Source organism: Papaver somniferum, chromosome 1 (assembly GCF_003573695.1).
Source record: "Papaver somniferum cultivar HN1 chromosome 1, ASM357369v1, whole genome shotgun sequence".
Taxonomy (NCBI): domain Eukaryota; kingdom Viridiplantae; phylum Streptophyta; class Magnoliopsida; order Ranunculales; family Papaveraceae; genus Papaver; species Papaver somniferum.
In genome coordinates, this window is record NC_039358.1 from 43,384,888 (window position 1) to 43,404,982 (window position 20,095).

Sequence of the window (20,095 nt, forward strand, 5' to 3'; positions counted from 1 at the left end):
TATCTTTTCATATAGCTAGAGGATCAATGCGCCGTTGTTTTTTATTTTGAGGGTCTTGAATCGATTTAAGTGTCACACAACTATCGACCAATGCGACCCCTAAGCTGCATTTCATCAGTGTAACATTCTGGTAAGAGTTTGTCTATACGCTTATATATCATCAGTCTCACCAAATATTTCGTGTCCCTTCTATTCTCTATTTCTGCATTGTCATTTACTTAGCAAATTAACTATTGTTAACACATACCGCACCTTGTTTCCGGGTATATTAGCAGTGAATGTACGTGTTTCCTTATAAGAGGCCGGTGAGAAGTCATTAAACACTTGGATTTCTGAAGTTAGGTAAGATAGATAAGAGTATCATCCAATGTATTGATGCAACGTTTTGCATGTAGCAAAAACGATAATGCACATTCATATTTCATCTTTTATGGTAAGCATCATCAAAATCCTTATCGCCATCATTAAGACAGATTAAGGCATTCCTAATCGAACGACTAATGTTCAATCTAAATACATATCTACCTAACTTACTTTCCACATCATTCTCATTTTCGGTGATACTGAAGTATTGAAGTTTATATCTTTCCTTATGTTCATTTGGTGTTATATGCATGAAGCGTAATAAATATAATTTGCTAAAAATAGCGCAACTTAATTATCATGATCAATTAAAAGAAGTGTAGGATTTCTCTCATTAATGTCATTTGGGTGTTTTTGCTCCCGTCTTCATCTATAAAAACACCCATGCTTCTAATAAGTTCTCTACTACACAAAGTATCGATCTTATCGTTGTATCGTGTCCTTCATTTGCTCTTAAGTTCTTATTCTGCATTTTGCTCTAAGTTCATATCATACTAGGCTTTTCAATGGAGGAAGTAGTAGTGATTGTAGGTGCTGGTCCATCAGGTTTAGCAACATTCGCTTGTCTAAAACAACTTAATATCCCAAGCATTATTTTAGAACGTGAGGATTGTCACGCTTCTCTATGGAAGAAAAGAGCTTACGATAGATTGAAGCTTCATTTAGCTAAAAAAAATTTGCAGCCTACCTCATATGCCTTACCCACCAAATACTCCTACTTTTGTCCCTAGAGCCAAGTTTGTCGAATTCATCGATAGTTACGTCGAAAAATTCGATATAAACCCCAAGTGTAACCGATCTGTAGAGTCTGCTGTTTACGACGATCACGAGGCCAAATGGAAAATAGAAGTTAAGAATCTTGTTACTGGTGAACCCGAACACTATGTTGCGAAATTCTTAGTGGTCGCAACGGGTGAAAATAGCAAAGGGTTTATTCCAGAAATCCCTGGAATAGAGAGTTTCGCAGGAGATGTCTTGCACTCCAGTGAGTTCAAATCTGGCAAGGAATATGATGGGAAGAAAGTTCTAGTTGTTGGTTGTGGAAATTCTGGTATGGAGATTGCTTATGACCTCTCCAACCATGGCGCTTCAACATCTATCGTCATTAGAAGCCCTGTAAGTATTTATTATCATTTTCTCTTGAATTACTTATTTATTTGTTTGCATGAGTAGCTTATTATTTTACTATAGTACATTTTTTGATTTCATATACTCTAACTAGAACAGTCTTATCTTCATTAAAATACAAAAAATTTCAGTAGAATTGTGCACTGTTTCTGGTTTGCTGTGGTATATAGTGTTTTAATTTATGAGAACAATATACTTTATCACCCAATTCTTAGGAGATTGTTTTTTTTTTAAAATCAATCAATCATCTTATGAAATGAATCTAAAAGACTATTTAGCATCATATTTGTTAGATCCAGGATCCAACACCATTAGGTTTACGGCTTAATAACATTAATTATATGTTGAATCTAGCATTCAACTCTTCTAAGAAAATGTTGGTGATTATTTTCCAAAAGATTATGAGTATTTAATTGTCTTATTCAGTTTGTTGAAATAACAAATTTAATTAATGCAAAGTCTAATATTCAAAAATCATGATTAACTTTTCCTTAATGACCAGCTAAAATTAGCTAATTTCATTTAATACTCTTGGTTTTTAATTAACTGCCTTGTATCTGCATGCCAAAAAGTTGGTAAAGTCTGACCACAGCCAAATATTTTTCACCTGCTACTACAGTGAATGTCACGTGTAAGAAGGACGAATTTGACTTAATTATGACTTTCACTTCCGGACCCACTTAGAGAATTCTTGTTGAGATGTTATCACTACCGTTGAATCCTTACAAAACAGATATTGATCCGAACCCTAAAAGGATTTTATAATTTTTCTCCTGCTGTAATTTTATCATTCTGCTGTAATTGTTTTGAAATAGAAATTAACATCGATCGAATGTTATAATATCCCTGTTTAGTTATCATATTTCTGATTGTTTTGATAAACACATGAATATCATCGGATCCATACTAACCTTGTTCATTTTTTGTGCAGTTCCACATAGTAACCAAAGAGATGATATGGCTAGGCATGAACCTTCTCATCTACTTGCCCTTTGGTTAGTAGATTCCATAACTCTAGCCCTTGCAAGGCTAGCTTATGGAAAGTTAGACAAATATGGGATTCATAGGCCTATAGGAGGACCATTTGAACTAAAAGCCAAACTAGGACGATCTCCTGTGATTGATGTAGGTACTGTCGGGAGGATCAAGCAAGGAAAAATCAAGGTATTAAATTGTATCAAATGCAAGTTGTTATATGTAAATATACATATCGATTCCATCTAACTCACAAATATGCGTCTGTATAGGTTTTTCCTGAAGTCATGAAGATTGAGAAGAACAGCATCGAGTTCAACAATGGTGACACTCAGCAGTTTGATGCCCTTGTCTTTGCTACCGGCTATCAAAGCACGGCGAACAACTGGCTAAAGGTATACATGCATATTGGTTGCACATATGAGAATCGTTAGTTATAGCTATACGTATTTGGCAAGTGCGCGTGTATATATTGTGTATTCAAAATGCGCTAATCCTTGAATGATTATGGTGCAGGACTTCGACTACATACTTGGCAAAGATGGGATGCCTAAAAACAAGTTCCCGAGTCACTGGAAAGGAACAAATGCTGTATACTGTACTGGTTTATCTCGAAGAGGTTTAGCTGGAGTTTCCGCTGATGCACAAAAAGTTGCGGATGATATCGCCATGATCTTTAAATCAGAGAAGAGGCAGAACTAGTTAAATCGATGAATTATCTTTACTTCTTTGTTATTATCTATGGAACAAACATATATTTCCTTATGGTTTTTCATTTTTTGTGTGTTTGAAATTTTTGAATAATTTTTGTTGTATTTGTATGTACGAGGATATCTGCATAAACTTTGGTCCTACGTACCTTTATCTTGTATTGCGGTTTTGTTATGTTAGCAACAACGATGTGTGTTCATTTGTTTAAGTATCACTTGATTGTTTTCACTAATTAATTAAAATCGTTTGATGGTAATTTGTTACATTTGAGAATTATCTGTAAATCTTTATGTGTACAAACTCACATATTTCTAGGGGGCTAACCATGGCAGGCTCACAGCGGTCTAAAAGCGAACACTAGACTAGAATTGTGAATCCGTGTTAGAGTATAATAACAAAAAGTATTAACAGAACCCTCCTTTCAGAATTTTAATTAAACTCCTATTCTATTCATGGTAAAACTGGAAGTCAGAATCCGTTTAGAATACAACAAATCATCCCAAAACAAAGCTCTATATATACCTCATCTCTTTTCTCTTCTCTCAAATTAATTAAGATTTCTTCGTCATGGGTTTTAAAACCAACTTCTTGCTCTCCTTGATGTTTATGGTTGCGGTTCCGTTAATGGTGGATGGTTTTGTGTGGAATGTTGGTGATGATGCTGGTTGGTCTCCACAGACTCATCTTAATTATACTCGGTGGGCTAGACCATCCTTTCTAGTTGGTGACAGTCTCCGTTTCGTCTATGATCCCAACGTTACTGATGTTCTAGAAGTGAGTTATTGTGATTTCAAATCATGTAATCCAACATCTCCACTCGCCACCTACAACACCGGGAACGATACAATTCCGCTAACAAAGGAAGCCCACCAGTATTTCATCTCTAGTAATCCTGTTGACTGCAACAACGGCATGAAGCTTGATATTCCGGTGTCAAATTCATCTTATGTTAGGTTTTGGCGGTCCGGCCCTACCTATGGCGCCAATGGTTATGTCAACGTACCCAAATTTGAAGATGCACCTACTGAAGCCGCAAACACGGCTGAAGACATGTCATGTGATTCCACTTCTTCAACTGAAAACGGTGTTGAGGTTGAAGCTAATTCAAATTCATCAACAGTGGCAGCAACTTCGATTCCAACTATGCCATCTAATCCCACTTTTTCAGCTGGAAACAATGTTGAGATTAAAGTTGATTTAAATTCATCGGCAGGAGGGGCAGCAACTTCGACTCCAGCGACGCCAACTACTTCTATGGAGGCAGGAGGGAAATCCAAGACTCAAACAGATGAAGATTATCTATTGTTTTTGCTTTTGCTTTTGCTTTTTGTTTTTGTTTTTGTTTTTCTTACGGTCTACCTAATAAGCTTATGATTTTTATTTATTTTTTCTTTTTTTTGAAGCCAGATTAACACAGGCTGGAGTTTTATTTTATTTTTATAAAAAGAGACAAGTTTAGTGTAGTTAATATCATATTATCTCATTCGATCAAAATATGAGTTAATCTCAGTTAGTTATCTTTGCGACCGTATTTAGGGAGGAAATCTACGGACACTCTTAGATGGACAAGGTTAGACATGATTTGCGTCATTTTCTCCGCAAAACTCAAACCACAATAAATTTAAGTCTAATATTTTGATGATATGTTCCTCTTACAAGACTCTATATACCTACAAAAAAATGAGCACAATTCGAGATATATAAAATCACCATCTACCTCTTTGAATATCAGCCGATCAAAGTTAACGGTTGAAATTAAGATCGGTAGATGGTGAGGTTTGCTATCCCAAATTGTGCTCATTTTTTGTACGAATATAGAGTCTTATAGGAAAAACATATCATCCAAATATTAGACTTAAATTCATTGTAATTTGGGTTTTGTGAAAAAAATGGCGCAAATCATGTCTGACCTTGTCCATCTAAGAGTGTCCATGGATCCTTCCTTATTTTTATATTCCAAGTTAATTTGTATTTCGATATAAGAGATGATTTTGGTGGATAAATCGGAAGATACCCACTATTGTTGTAGAATCACGCCAACTACAACAAAAAGCATCCCAAATTGGATTCATAAGTTTTAACAAATGATTCGATTGAAATTAATTACAAAGAATAACGTTTACCATATTGGTACAATTGTATTGCTATAAGTTGTGAAGCACCAACACGCTAATATCGATGTCGTGTCCGCCTCAGACACGCGTGGAACACAAGATGCACGTGAGAAATTGACACGACGCTTGTGTAGAAATCTATTCTTCGTTTTGCTAGTTGGGGTAGCTAGTATGTTAGGAAAATTAGTATAATAGTCTATCGGTTGATTATCCTAACTGCATAAAATTGAGTTTTTTTTCTACCTTTATTTATGTGATTAATGTATGATTTGATGTTCAATAACACTATGATCTTTGTATATAAACATAATTTAGTTCTTACCAAAAAAGTAAATAAATATATATTTAATTTATGGGCTGTGAGTTATAACCCCAAAGGTGTCACTATTCATCCACAAAACATCCATCAAAACAAGAGTAACACAAAAAACCCAAATAACAAAAGTAAAACAAAAACCCCAAAAGTGTCACTATCCACCACCAATCAGTAACACCATTACTAATCAACGGTAACATGAGAAACATTATCACGGTCACCATCCTACCATCTCCAACCACCAACACCATCATCGTCGCCGCCACTACCATCACCAACCACCACCACCATATCCACCACCAATATATACCATATACCAGCACCACCAGCTCCACCAACCACCACCACCCGTCATCATCAGCTTCATAACCATCATTACCACCACTAACTACCACCACTAGCAACCAACACCACATCCACCAACAAAAACTAGTACTATCATCACCACGAAAAGCACCACCACTAACCAGAAACAGTACCACCAAAAATTTAGTTTTATCATAAACTTATTGTTTCATCATTAAAATCTTTTGGTCTCATGATAAAAAGAAAAATGTTGAAACCAAATTTGTTTTCATCATAGAATTTGATGAAATCAATTTTGATTTCATCATAGAATTTGATGAAATCAATTTTGATTTCATCATAGAATTTAATGAAAACAATTTTGTTTGGGGTTTCTGTATCAATTTTTTTAAAAATTGGGGTTGTATCAATTTTATTTAATATGGAGTTTTAATGGATCATAACATTTGAATGGAGTTTTTGTAATCCAAAATTGGTCACCTTTTTTTTTTAAGTAAATAAGGGCCTTCAAAAAGGCTAATGGTCTTCCTCAACAAAAGGCCTAAAGCAGACAGGAGGGACGGACCAGTACATAGACGACTTGTCGTTTTTTGCCCATATAGCTAGTTCATGGGCAACATAATTACAAGTTCTTGGTTGACAAAATACAATCAATAAGAGAATAAGCTTAAAATTGAATGTCTTTAAAGATTGCATCAGTTCTGGGAGGGAGTCCCATCAAACCTTCTAGCAGCGAGTTGGGAGACCATGTCTTGAGCATCACTTTCCACAATGATATGGGTCAGTTTTAATTCCACAACTTTCTTCAAAACAGCCCAGATAGCTCTAGCTTCAGCCTCTTCGTCAGAATCCTCATCAAAAACAATAAAAGCATAGAAAGAAGCCTTGCTGGAGAAGTCTCTCATCACATAGCCTGCACAATTATCCTTAATTATGTCATCACAAGCTCCATCAGTGTTACATTTGATCCATCCACAAGTAGGGGGCATCCAGTGGTTACTAAAGGAAATGGTATGACAAGGTGGATATTGAACTCTAGTTTTCAAAGTGAGGAGCATAGCCTTAGCTCTATAGATGACTGCAACATGATTTTCTTGAAGGTTTCTAAACACTAAATTGTTTCTACTAGTCCATAAAGACCACAGGACAGCAACAAACATGCAGTGGCTATCAATAGGAATTCTAGTAATATGGTCAACCAACCATAAGTTTAACCAATAAATCATAGGACTCAAAGAAAAGGCAGAAGTATTAGCACAGAAGGAAGTTAGACTCCAAACATGACTAGAAAAAGGAAACATAACAAGAGCATGCATAATAGATTCACAAGGATCAGAACATCAAGTACAAGTTACACAGTGCATAGGCATTCTAGTTTTAAGAAGTTTATTACTACAGGAGGGTCCAGACCCTCTTAGTCCCAGGTAGGTAGATTTAGAAGAAAATATATCATTTTTCGAAAGCTCCTAAGCCCTCCTATCATGAGTGCATAACTGACTTAAGAGAGTGATGATGTTTTGTACATAAGCATCATCAAAGTGAGTATTTAGTTTGTTTAAATTCCAAGATCTAGTAGCATCATCAATAAAATATGAGACTTTAACACAAGGGTCATGAGGGACTAAAGGGTTAGGGGTGGCAGATCCTAAAGTAAGAATCCATTTATCACACCAGGGATCAATGAATTTACCATCCCTAACAATCCAGAAAATAAAGGGTTTAACCATCTCTTTTATGGTATGTAATCATCTCCAAGTCCAGGAGCAATCACTAGGGCAAACAACATTAAGAAAATCAGTCCTAGGAAAATAACGAGCTTTTAGCACAGTACCCAAGAGGCAGTCAGGGTTCTCAATGATTTTCTAAGCATTTATATCTAGCATAGCCAAATTGTTAAGTTATGATTTCCTAAATCCAAGGCCACCTTCAGACTTAGGGGAGCACAAGGCATCCCATCCTAGAAGATGTAGTTTTCTATCTTTAGGGTCAAGTATCTCTCCCCACCAAAATTGACAAAGGTGGAATCCATCTTTTTGCAAAGGTATTTAGGGATAAGAAAATCACCCATTTGGTATAGAGGAATAACCTGACCAACATGTTTAACCAAAGTAGTTCTAGCAGCTTGAGAAAGAAGTCTATGGAGCCAAGAAGTAATCCTAGCATCTACATCTTGGAGGATACCCATATGGGTCTGCATCTTAGAGGCTTGAAAATCTAAAGCTGCCAAGGTATGTTTCCCCTAAATCTTTGTTATGGATATCTAGGATATTAGATAAATGGTTCATAAGAGGGGTAGGTAACTTTTTACTGAACAAGATACCAGACTTATCAAAGTTGATTTTCCTGTCCAGAAGCTAAGCAATACTTTTGAAGATAGTCTTTTATAGTTCTAAAATCTTTTTCAGTAGCTTTAGAAAACAAGAGGGAATCATCAGCAAATAAGAGGTGTGTCATGCAAGGGGCATTCCTACAAACTCTTATTCCTTCAACTAATCCTTTGCTGGTTAGATTATCAATGTAGGAAGATAAGGCTTCAAAACAGATGATATAAAGGTAGGGAGAGATAGGATCTCCCTATCTCAGTTTTCTCTCAGGTTTGATAAGTCCAGTAGGACTATCATTCAATCAAACAGAATAAGAGACATTATACACACATTGATGAATAAAATTAACCCAGTGATCAGTCAAACCCATTTTTAGTAAGACTTTACTAAGAAAGGACCATTTTAATTTATCATAAGCTTTGGACATATCAAGTTTAATGGCAGCAATGCCCTCTTTCCTATAATGATGATTGACATCATAGACATCCTTATTGGCTAGCAGGAGATTGTCAGATATGCTTCTTTTTGGGACAATGACACTTTGATTCTGTGATATAATATTATCCATGAGAGGTTTGAGTCTATTGGCCAAGGTTTTGTATAGTATTTTATAGATGAAGTTACATAGGTCAATTGGTCTGTATTGGGAGACTAATTCAGCTAGAGGGACCGTAGGGATCAAAACAATGTTGGTGTTATTGAAAATTTTTGCGAGGTGACCAGTTCTAAAACAAGTTTGGGTCATATCTATGACAGCTTCTCCAACAATATCCAAGTTTTTCTGATAAAAGAATCCCGTGAAGCCATCAGGACTAGGAGCTTCCCCCCACCCCCATTTGGAAAACATAATTTTTTATTTCCTCAGAAGTGAGAGAGAGGTTTGACAAGGAGTTCTTCTTATGAGAGAATTTGACAGGAATATTCTTTAATATTTCATCTTGAAATTGCTGAGGTTGGGAAGAGTGAAAAATTTTAAAGTAATCCATAAAAGAAGTTCCGCTATTTCTATCAGTTAAAACAACACCAAGAGTTTTTTTATCCAGCTAATGGCATTCCCTTTTCTCCTAAAGAGAGTGACTCTCTGTAAATAGTGAGAGTTTTGATCTCCTTCCAAGAGCCAGATCTCCCTAGATTTATCTTTCCAGTAGAGTTCCTCAAGGTTGTAGAAGTATTCTAGTCTAGCCCTTAGCCTAGAGGTAGAAGGAGGGCCAGTAGGGTTGGAAGTTTGGAGATCTGCCAGTTCTTCTCTAGTAGCTTTGATTTTGGTTTGGATGTTATCAAAGAAGATCTTATTCTGGTCCCTAAGGTCTTTTTTAGTATTCAGAAGTTTAGCCTTAAGTTTATAGGCAGGAGAGCCAGCCACATTTACAGACCAAGCATTAGCTATTATATCTCTACAAGTAGGGTCTTCCATACATATTGCCATGAAATGAAAAGGTTTAGGCATAAAATTAACTTCAAAATTAAAGATGATATGCATAGGGCAATAGTCAGAAGAGTCCTTAGGAAGATTATTAACACAGAATTTAGGACATAACAACTCAGTATATTGATTAATGAAACACCTATCTAGTCTTTCAAGAATGAGATCAGGACCATGTTTCATATTATACCAAGTAAATCTAGGACCAGAGAAACCAGGATCATGCAAGTCAAAAACACTACAGAAATTCCTAAGATTAAAGAAATTAGTGTCATCAACCTCTAAGCCACCATTTTTATCCTCAGGGCCTAAGAAAGCATTGAGATCACCTACAAAGAAAGTTGGTTCATCTAATGGTATAGGTGACAGGAGGCATTGATTTTCCCAGAATGCTTGTCTTAAGGAACTATTGGGTTCACCATATATGAAAAAAATGTGACAAGTTTCAGAGTGTATGATATCCTTAGTAGTAATATAGATGCCCCTATTACTAATGGAAACAATAGTAAGGTCTATTTCCTTTTTCCAATCCAAAACAAGACGACCACTTCTTCCAACACAAGGCACATTAGCAGTACAAGGGAAGCCCATATTCCTCAATTTTCTCGCAGCAAAATCGTTTTGCATTTTGGTTTCGAACAAGAAAACAATGTCAGGGTTGAAATTCCTAAGAAGGATACTAAGTTCCTTATTGGATGATTTTTTTCCAAGACCACGCACATTCTAGCATATTATGTTCACATTATTAACAGGAAAAGAAGAAGGAGCAACAAGAGAGGAAGAGGATAAAATAGGGGTGGGAGAAGAGGAGGCATGGTTAGCAGAGTCCTGTCTACCATTAGATTGAGAATTGGTATTTCCACCAGCAGTGTTAGTTCCTTGAGTAGCATCCAGGTTCAGATCAGCAGCCTCATGAGAGGAATTATTGCGGACACCATTACCAGTTGGAGCATCATCAATAGGTATAGTAAAATTTCAAAATCCTCGGGAGAGGTATGGGCATTGAAGGTACATTGAGGCAAGTTGAATATAGAGATGTCACCCAATTTGGTGATATGAGGGCAAAGAGTAGAATAACCTGGTTCCAAGTTATCAACTTTGAGAGAGTTGGTAATAGAATCAACCAGAAGAGAAGAGGACGATCTAGTCCTCTTCCGGAGGTCAGCACGAGGATTGATCTTTCTTTTAAGAGTAAAGAGAGCATCATGCTCAGCTGCCAAAGATAGAGTTTGTTCTTTTGATATAACAGATTTCTGAGTAGGAGTTGCAGCCATCTTGAATCTCCTAGTCGAGTTATTGGTGTGGATCGGTCCTGAATTGCTGGACTCAGGAATAGGGCTCAGAGCAGAATAACCTTCAGCTTGATTAGTAACTTTTTTTTAAAACAATTGGTAGACCATTGACCAACAGAATGAGTTGTTTGATTTGGTTTGTTTCTCCTTCATGAATCTTGAGAGTAATTGATCTATTACCAAATGGGCCCATGTTGATCATGCTTTTGAGAGGGTCCTGGTTGGTAGCATTCAAATTATGGGCAATATCCGGAGCTTTTACTTTATCCACATAACCATTAGGTTCCAACCTTTAACTTTGAGTATCTGGAGCTACCTCAACTTGAGTCATTAAGGAATCGACAGTTGGGTTATTTTGGGAAGGTATAGGAAGATCATGTGCTTGAGTGTTTGGCATCATGAACCTAGAAACTGGTGGGTACACATATTTTGAAGTATAAGAGCTGCTTCCCTAATAAGCTTTTGTTTTGCTAGACAATTGGGACAGATAGCATCTTTATTATTTATAACACGACAAGAATGACAAAAGTTCCTTGGGAATTTGAAGTACCTGCATTAGATGACAAAAGGTTCTTCTCTACCTCTAGTAAGGAGGGGAATACCAGTTGGGAGAGATCCATTGATAGGGATTCTCACATAGATCTTAACATTCTTCTTGAGAGGATGATTACCATATGGATCTTTAACATCAAGCAGTTCTCCAAGATTAATTGTCAGACCTTCAAATCCAATACATTCTTTAGGAACATTGCATAGGATGAGCCGCATCAGTTCGTCTTCAAAAGAAACTTGAAAGTTTGCAGGCCAGCCGGTAGGTGGAATAACTCGTAACACTATAAGAAAGCCACAAGTAAACCAAGGGCGTTGTTGATTAACCCTTTTGAAATCACTTTCAACCAACCGGATAAAAAAATTGTTTCTCAATCCATTGAAGTTGGTGACAGTAGGATATTGAGCTAGAGGCCATTGAGAGCAGATGTAATAATATCTGATAGAAGAGGTGGGCACCAAAGTCTCACTACATACATAACCCACCATACACCATTTCCAATTAGTATCATTCTCAGCAAAGAACAATTGTTTTATCAATAAACACTTGTTCAGAGAGGGAAGCAGGAAGATTTTTGAGTTGAGTAAGTTTCTCGGCCATTTGAGAAGAGAGGTTTTGAATAGAGGTAGCAGAATGAGTAGCAGTTGAAGAGTTTTAATCCTCCATATAGACAATAAAACAGATGTTGATCTTAAGAGACAAGTGGGTATCTGCAGAGTTAGGATTGGATGTTGATACAATATATATTTGTGTTTGGAGATAATAATGCCAGGATATAATTGGGATCAGAGGAGAATTAAGACAGGTCATGGAGATATCCAGAGATAAAATAATATGAGCCTGTATAGAAGACTGAACCTTAAAAATGGAAAGTCTGAGAGGATGATTATAGTTTGTTGGTAAGGTGAGAATGAAATTGTGAAAGATTCAGGTTGGGTATGTGTTGATAAGGTTCAGCAGCAGTGGTGTTGGGAAATGTATCAGTGTTATCTGCATGGTCCGTGATAGTTATGCAGTGTTGATATTTTGTCGACATAATCAATCCTAACTGGTACGATAATAAGACATCTTTCATAATGGTAGAGACCCCAAAGTTATAACATTTATTTAACACATGTGGGGGAGATTTAGCTTTAGGATACACTCTTAAATTATTGTTTACTCTTGGTTTATGCAACAGAATTTGAATGCTTCCAAACGTAATAATTGTATATGGGGTGCAATGAAGAGTGGTATGAAATAACAAAGGGCGAGATATAGAAATGTTGGTAAACTCGGGTTTTGGTTTTGTGGGGTATGGGTAATTTTGGTGTATAGGGTTCTGAGCATTGATTAGGAAATAGTTGATGAGATTGTAATTCATGTAACTACTCGACATGCCCCAAGAGGTAATGGTGCCTCCTAACATGTGATGCAATATCTGAACCGGTGTAAAATCAAAATCCAAGATTAATACCCAAGAAAAAAAAATATTAGGTTTGGTGGCTTACCAATTTCACTTATGATGGTGGAACCAAAGAAGCTATAAGTGGTAAGAGGATTAGGTTTGGTGTGTTGGGGCGTTAAGGTCGAAGAGGTGTAATTAAGCCAGGACTGAAAGGTTAGATAAAATTGATTGTGGAAGATAATTTTCAAAGCGTCATGATGGTTCTGAGTACCGTATATAGGGTATTGAACCGGCGTGCATGGTCTAGAGACATGACTCTTAACCAAACGTCATAAATGGCTATGAATTGTATTAATTAAGGGTCTATAAAATGAGGTTATCAGAGGATCAGAAAGTTTATACCCAGAAAATGCAAAGATTAAGTGGAAGGAGAAAGTTTTAGAGAATGGCTGATACCGGTAATCAAAACCTGCCTGATAATTCACAAAATCCTCTTCCCGTCGTTCCACCATTATCGGAAGAATATGAGCAGGCCAAAGCTATTTCCTTTTCATTGCAAGATCATGAGTTGGAAAGGTTAAAGAATGATTTGCTAGAGGAGATAGAAAGGCGTGTACTGGGAAGGATTCGTCAGAGGCATGAAAGGGAAGAAATTGGTGCACAAGAATTCGTTCATCAGAGACATGAAAAAGAAGATATTGATGCTTTGTTTGAGGTCTGGAAAGTAAAACACTTTGACAGGGTTTACAGGAAAGAGGAAGAGAGATCAGCAAAAGCAGAGAAGCAAAAAGGTTATGGAAGTGCCACTGAAAGTGATTCAGAGGAGACTGAGAATGGGTTTGAGTACCCAGTTGAAGAGATGAACACCAGTGATGAGGATTCTGATGCTGCATATGAAAGGAAGAGGATGGAGGCTTATCATGAGAGGCAACTTCGCAGAAGATTTAAAGATGAGCGAGCCAATCCAAAGATCTTTGCCAGAACGATGCGTGAAGGAGAACCAAGTGATGATGATGAAGAACTGTTAGAGGATGAAAGTGATGAGAGTGGAGAAAGTGATAGTGAGGGGAGTTCGTCATCAGGCGACAGTTAGGTATTTCCTGCATCATTAGGCAGCGAATATAGTGACCAGTATGCAGAGGAGGATAATTGGAGCTATGATGAGGAGGACTTTTAGAAGTTCTTTCAGGGGTACTGAAAGCAGCCAAGGCTTTGAATTTTGGACAAAGTTTGAAGATGATTAACAAGTTTTTGATGAATTGGCTTTCTCGGTACTTGCTCTTCTCCTTTTCGTTTTGGTGCGGATGATGACAATGATGGACTTCTTCTGCTTCTTCTTTCTTGGAGGTCGGTTTTGTTTTTAGTTCTAATAGTATTTTGTTGTTGGTAAGCAATGATGTTAACTGTAGTGATATTAGGATGGTTATGTGTGATAGTTGTGGAAGTAGTTTGTGTAGATTGAGGGATGAGAACCTCAAGGATTTCAGTGGTTTGTAAAAAATGTTGGTGAATGCTTATGTTATTTTGAATTTCTTCAGTAGTGGTTGCAGAAATGATAGGACTTTGAGATGTATCAGTGAGTGGATGTTGAGGGTCAAGAGTAATGATTTTATTTTTGTTCATTTCAGTAGTGTTGTAGATGGTCTTATGATTGCAAATATTGATTACAGTCTTGATGAAGTAACTTAGATAACTAATGATGGAGAATAATAGGAGCTTGAATTGGGTAGAGAAATATTTGCTTAAGGAAACGGATAGTTGTATTAGGAATTTTCCTAAACCAATTACAGAGAGGAAGACGCTTACGTCATACTTACGGAGCAAAGCCATACGACTGATACCAAAGTAATGTCTTGGTAGTGCTGATCAAATTTGGTCACCTTGTTTTATTACTAGTTCTGTATAATTTAATTAAGGGGTGGGATCCATTGACATGGTTATATTGACATAATTCGTTGACATGGTTATAGTTTTTTTTACTGAATCCAAACGGTAAGGAATTTGAAGCTAATTTTTTGGTGACATGTTCTTCTTATAAGTCTCTACATTCCAACCAAAAATGAGAGCATTCTGAGATGTATAAAACCGCCATCTACGATTTTGAATATTAACTGTTGAAGATTAACGGTTGAAATTAAAATTTGTGGATGATGAAGTTTCATATTTCGGAATCCTCTCATTTTTGATAGGAATGTAGAGTTTTATATGAGAAACATGTCACCAAAAAATTAACTTCAAATTCATTGTCGATTGGACTCGGTAGAAAAAATGGCGCTAAAATGTGAAGATTATGTCAATATAATCATGTCAAAGAATCCCATCCCCTTTAATTAATATGTATACAAACGTGTCCATGTCCTCTTGATTTTGAATTTTGCCGGTCCTATCCGCAGTGCGTCCGTTAATGCTTGCCAGACCATAAGATATTCCAGCTGCTTTAAGAACCGGAATTGAACCATTATTATTTTTCTGGTTTTAAAGATTCTAGAAAGTGGGAGTGTGAACCCAGATCAGTAAATTTTGTTCTGATTTCTTTGTTTCTGTTCTTCTTCAAAATTGAAATAGAATGATCATCGTAGATTAGATCTGATTAAAAATTCTGAAGGAAAATCAAAATCTCATGAGATGGTAAAGGGAAGAATTGGTTCTTCTTCTAGAAACTCAGCAAGATATAAAAGTATCTTGAAACCATCAACATCTCTTAATTCATCAATCACTTGTGTAGTTCTTGGTTTCTTCGTCATTACCATATTCTTCTTCATCTGTACTTCAAGGTATAATGATGAACCCTCCAAATCTTTCTTACCAGATGAGGAGGAGTCCCTACAACAACAGGTACTTTTCCTCTTCGTTTCTTGTTTTTGTTGGAGAATGTGATTAATTGTGGAATTTGAGTGAAAATGTTTGGAATTTGAGAAGTGGGTTTTGTTTTTAAGCATGTTTTGATCAAAGGGTTTTGTTTTTTCTCATTTTGTTTGGATTTGTTTGTCTTCAATTTGGAGCTTAAGAGATTGATTCTTTAATGAATTTGGTTAACTAGTATTCCGTAGGGCAGTAGTATAGGGTATTATGGCCTGTGGGCAGATGTGTGTTTAGACTAGGGGCTGTGAATATGTGACAGGACATGAGGGTTGAATTTTGGGAAAATTTCATTGTAATAGCCATGGGAGTTGTCTCCTAATTGTGAGTCACAGACTTGAGAGTTCGAGTAGTGCGAGACTGCTTAACACTTATTCATGTTACATTTGTCAATGCTGTGTTCGAACTAGTGTGTCGATGTAAGCCTGTTAATCTACGCATTAAAGTCTGGCAATGCATTTATTCTTAGTAAGCACATAAGATCATCACCATGTTGTTTGCACTACTATATTGAATTGCCTATGTGATGTTCCTAAGCCTAACCAAGAAGTTCCAGTATTGTAGAACTGCCTCTAGAACTCAGATTGGCCTGACATGCCTGTGGACCTCCGTAACTTCTTTCGCAAACCACCTGTAACTTTAGTGATTGGGTATTGTGTGGTCAGAATTGACTAGAAATTGGAGCATACACCCAAATAACTAAGCTATTTGATTTTGCAGGTGCGAATTGATCAACTGTGGGAAGCTCCTCATAGTTATGGTTTTCACCCATGTATCAAACCTACTCCTCGATATAAAGGTTCGTCTATGATCTTATCTTCTTTATTGTGTTACCAGGTGAAACTCCTGGCTTCTTAAAATTCAACTTTAAAAAATTAGTTTGTTGGAAACTTGGAAGTTCTGCAATCGTATTATAAATTTCATGTATCTGTAGGATTGTTGTGTTTCCATCTTGCATAACCCTGAGATGTTCCTAAATTGTCAGCAACTGAAGAATGGGACCGCTACATAACTGTCAAAAGCAATGGAGGGCTCAATCAAATGCGCACTGGTGTAAGTTCATGACATCTACTTTTTCTCCTTCTGTCTAATTTTCCTCTGTAACTCTTGTCATTCTCGAACTATATGTTAGTAAGAATTCAGATAAGCAGAACAGATGGAAATGTTTACTATGTATCTTATCTATTTGGTATAATGTTTTATTTTGTATCGTTATAATTTTTTTATTCCACAAAAAGCTATGTAATACTTCTCCTACTTATAGATTGCTGATATGGTCGCTGTAGCACGAATAATGAATGCAACAATGGTGATTCCTCAATTGGACAGAAAGTCTTTTTGGCAAGATTCAAGGTTTCCTATAAAACACTATATCCTGCGTACACATATTCCCATTATCAGTCTTCCTATCTAAGACTTATACCTTCCATTATAATCTTTATCACGCAGTACATTCTCAGATATATTTGATGAGCGTCATTTCATTGCAATCCTGCAACAAGATGTAAAGATAGTCAGAGAGCTTCCCAAGGAATTGGAATTGGTTCCTAGAGCTCGGAAACACTTCACTTCATGGGGGAGTATGGGCTATTATGAAGAGATGACAGGATTATGGAAGGATTATCAGGTATGTTTTTCTACATTTGGGCATTCAGCGTGATTCCAGGCATATCATCACACCTTTAGAACCTTAGAAAGTTTTAGATTTTGGATGATTATTTCCATGATAGAGGAGATCGCCACTGTCTCATATGGCCCAAATTATTATAATTAGGTCATAATATGTTGATGTTTCTTTGAAAATAAGGTAGGATTGTGAAATGATATTTATGGCAGGTGCTTCATGTTGCAAAATCTGATTCCCGACTAGCAAACAATGACCTCCCTCTTGACATCCAGAGGTTGCGATGCCGTGCTTTGTACAATGCTCTCCGCTTCTCTCCTTCAATTGAGAATCTGGCAAAGGTCTGATCTTTGTTATATATGCAACTCCTATATTACTCGCTAAGCTGAATTAGGAAAACTTGGGAAAGTTAATGCATTTAAGAGGTCTCTCCTATGGGGTATCCTGCTTAATTAGGTTCTGAGCATACATGACGGTTAAACCACAGAAGCTGGTGGAGCGGCTGAGATCAAAAGGTGGGAAATATATTGCTCTTCATCTTCGATACGAGAAAGATATGCTGGCTTTCACTGGTTGTACATATGGACTGACTGACATCGAAGCCAAAGAACTGAGAATTTTAAGGTAAAATCTTCTACCACTTCCAATAAGGAATTATATATAAAGTTGCAATTTAGATTTCTAGATGCACAACTCATTTTTCCTCTTTATTGTTAACAGAGAAAATACAAGCCACTGGAAGGTAAAGAAGATTAACTCAACAGAGCAAAGAATCGGAGGGCTATGTCCCCTAACTCCAAAGGAGGTTGGCATTTTCCTTCAAGCTCTTGGTTACCCTCCATCTACGACAATTTACATTGCTGCTGGAGAAATTTATGGTGGTGATGCTTACCTTTCAGAATTCAAATCCCGCTTTCCGAATCTTGTTTTCAAGGTGTTGTTTCTTTAATTATTTTCGTTTCTCTCGTTTTTTGTCTTTCTTTTTCTTTATAATGCACTTCATGGGTGAATCAGTTACCTCTTAAACACTTTTTAGACTCAAGCACTTGACTGATTAACCATGCAGGAAACAGTGGCAACTTCGAAAGAATTGGAAGCATTTGCAGATCATGCATCTCAAACAGCAGCTCTGGATTATATTATGTGCATAGAGAGTGACGTTTTTGTTCCATCATATCCAGGCAACATGGCAAGAGTTGTTGAGGGACACCGTAGATTCTTGGGTCACCGAAAAACAGTTTCCCCGGATAGGTATGCTTTACCATTTATTGATCAGCAACGAGAAAAACGTTGATATCTGAAAGTCGTAGACTCCAGAAATAATTGACTGGTTGTAAATATTTTTCCTTAGGTGGTATTGGGGTAAATATCAACTTCAAATGTGGAACCTTTACTTTACCATATTTATTTAAGTAACTTTGTGTATAATGTTAAAAATTGCTGTGCGTTTTTTAGATTTTTCTCCCACAATTTTGCAAATTCAAACCCTAAAACTGGCCATAATGAATGGTGAAGGGGTGATAGATTAAAGAATCTGTTAGCGTACAGTGTTACATAATCTGGATGCAGTTATTTCACAGCAATTTCCTTTGTTCAAAAAAGTGAATGGACATATATCTCCAATTTCCTTTTCAGGAAAGGACTTGTTGAAGTTTTTGAAAAGATGGAAACGGGAGAGGTGGAAGAAGGAGTTTCATTATCATCTGTCATAACTGGGATGCACAAAAACAGGTTTTTTTGGTGTCTTCTAATCTTTATAGTCCAATAAATCAGAATAAGGATTGGTACCATTAAAAATAATTGAGTAATAAGACCTAACTTAAGTTGAAATTTACAGGCAAGGAGGTCCAAGGAAGAGAAGAGGTTTGATGCCAGGGATCAAAGGTCGAGCTAGGTTTAGAACTGAAGAATCTTTCTACGAGAATCCACTTCCAGAGTGCATTTGCGGAACCAAAAAGCATGTTCACCCTGCTTAAAGGTACATTGCTTCTCAGAGATTTTCAACGCACGAAGCGTCTAGGCTGATACACACTTATTGAATGTTGACTCTTGAATCTTACCAAGGAGGCAGAAAGAATGATTTAACTATACTTTTAGTGAGCTTTCCTTGTGTTACCAACAATCTTCCCCTTATCAAAAAGCAATGAAAATACACTGTTCATACTTAAGCTGACGAATCAGGAAAACATCCGAGCTTCGTCATTTTTTATATTTTTTCTGTAACAAAACCCTTGTATACTTCTGTCGTACTCGTACAGTTAGTTCCTTGTTCCACCTGTTTACCCTAATTAGCTGACTGGATGGCTTGTCAAAATACTTTTTAAGACTTTCTTGTTTATATCGTCACAGGGATTAATTGTCATATTAGAGATTCAACATCATCCACAGTGCATGATTATGAGGGTGGACTTCTTTTGCAGTTGTAAGTTGGAATTCCAAATTAAGCATCTGCTGAAATTCTGGCTTATATTGCCTTCTATTGAAAAGAAATTTGTATTCTTTTGTTCTTTTTGATGGAGTGCTTGTACTGATCTGACATTGTTCGTGTATTTTGATCACAAATATCAATATAAAATCTTTTTAGCCTTCATAATTTTTTTTTACTATTGCCTGAAGAATTTCTTGATTGTATCAACTGCTCATGCTAATGTGTTGTCTAGAAAATAACAAGTGAACTATCATTCTCTGATAAGAAAATATGCTTAGAGCCTGCAATAATTGTG

The 20,095-nt window shown here is 36.6% G+C and overlaps 2 protein-coding genes and 1 pseudogene across 2 annotated transcripts; all 3 read left to right on the forward strand.

The window, feature by feature from the left end:
- The first annotated feature begins 796 nt into the window (after positions 1-796).
- On the forward strand, positions 797-3,352 carry LOC113328247 (annotated as a pseudogene).
- Positions 3,353-3,801: 449 nt separating this feature from the next.
- Positions 3,802-4,636, forward strand: LOC113295605 (blue copper protein-like). The gene is made up of 2 exons (XM_026543952.1): positions 3,802-4,481; positions 4,585-4,636. The coding sequence occupies exons 1-2, from the start codon at positions 3,802-3,804 to the stop codon at positions 4,634-4,636; spliced, it is 732 nt and encodes a 243-aa protein (XP_026399737.1).
- Positions 4,637-15,358: 10,722 nt separating this feature from the next.
- On the forward strand, positions 15,359-19,965 carry LOC113284449 (O-fucosyltransferase 38-like). The gene is made up of 12 exons (XM_026533909.1): positions 15,359-15,724; positions 16,469-16,547; positions 16,734-16,801; positions 17,013-17,101; positions 17,198-17,375; positions 17,585-17,713; positions 17,860-17,996; positions 18,093-18,306; positions 18,439-18,623; positions 19,008-19,103; positions 19,210-19,350; positions 19,722-19,965. Exons 1-11 carry the CDS (start codon positions 15,515-15,517, stop codon positions 19,346-19,348), a joined length of 1,524 nt encoding a protein of 507 aa, XP_026389694.1. The 5' UTR covers positions 15,359-15,514; the 3' UTR covers positions 19,349-19,350; positions 19,722-19,965.
- Positions 19,966-20,095: the final 130 nt, after the last annotated feature.

Excerpts from the sequence above, each read along its gene's own strand:
- LOC113295605 (XM_026543952.1), top strand. The coding sequence starts at position 3,802 with ATGGTGGATGGTTTTGTGTGGAATGTTGGTGATGATGCTGGTTGGTCT. Across the intron at positions 4,482-4,584 it reads ACAGATGAAGATTATCTATT|ATTAACACAGGCTGGAGTTT; the intron begins GTTTTTGCTTTT and ends TTTTGAAGCCAG.
- LOC113284449 (XM_026533909.1), top strand. The coding sequence starts at position 15,515 with ATGGTAAAGGGAAGAATTGGTTCTTCTTCTAGAAACTCAGCAAGATAT. Across the intron at positions 16,802-17,012 it reads TCAATCAAATGCGCACTGGT|ATTGCTGATATGGTCGCTGT; the intron begins GTAAGTTCATGA and ends TCCTACTTATAG. Across the intron at positions 17,714-17,859 it reads CAATTGAGAATCTGGCAAAG|AAGCTGGTGGAGCGGCTGAG; the intron begins GTCTGATCTTTG and ends GTTAAACCACAG.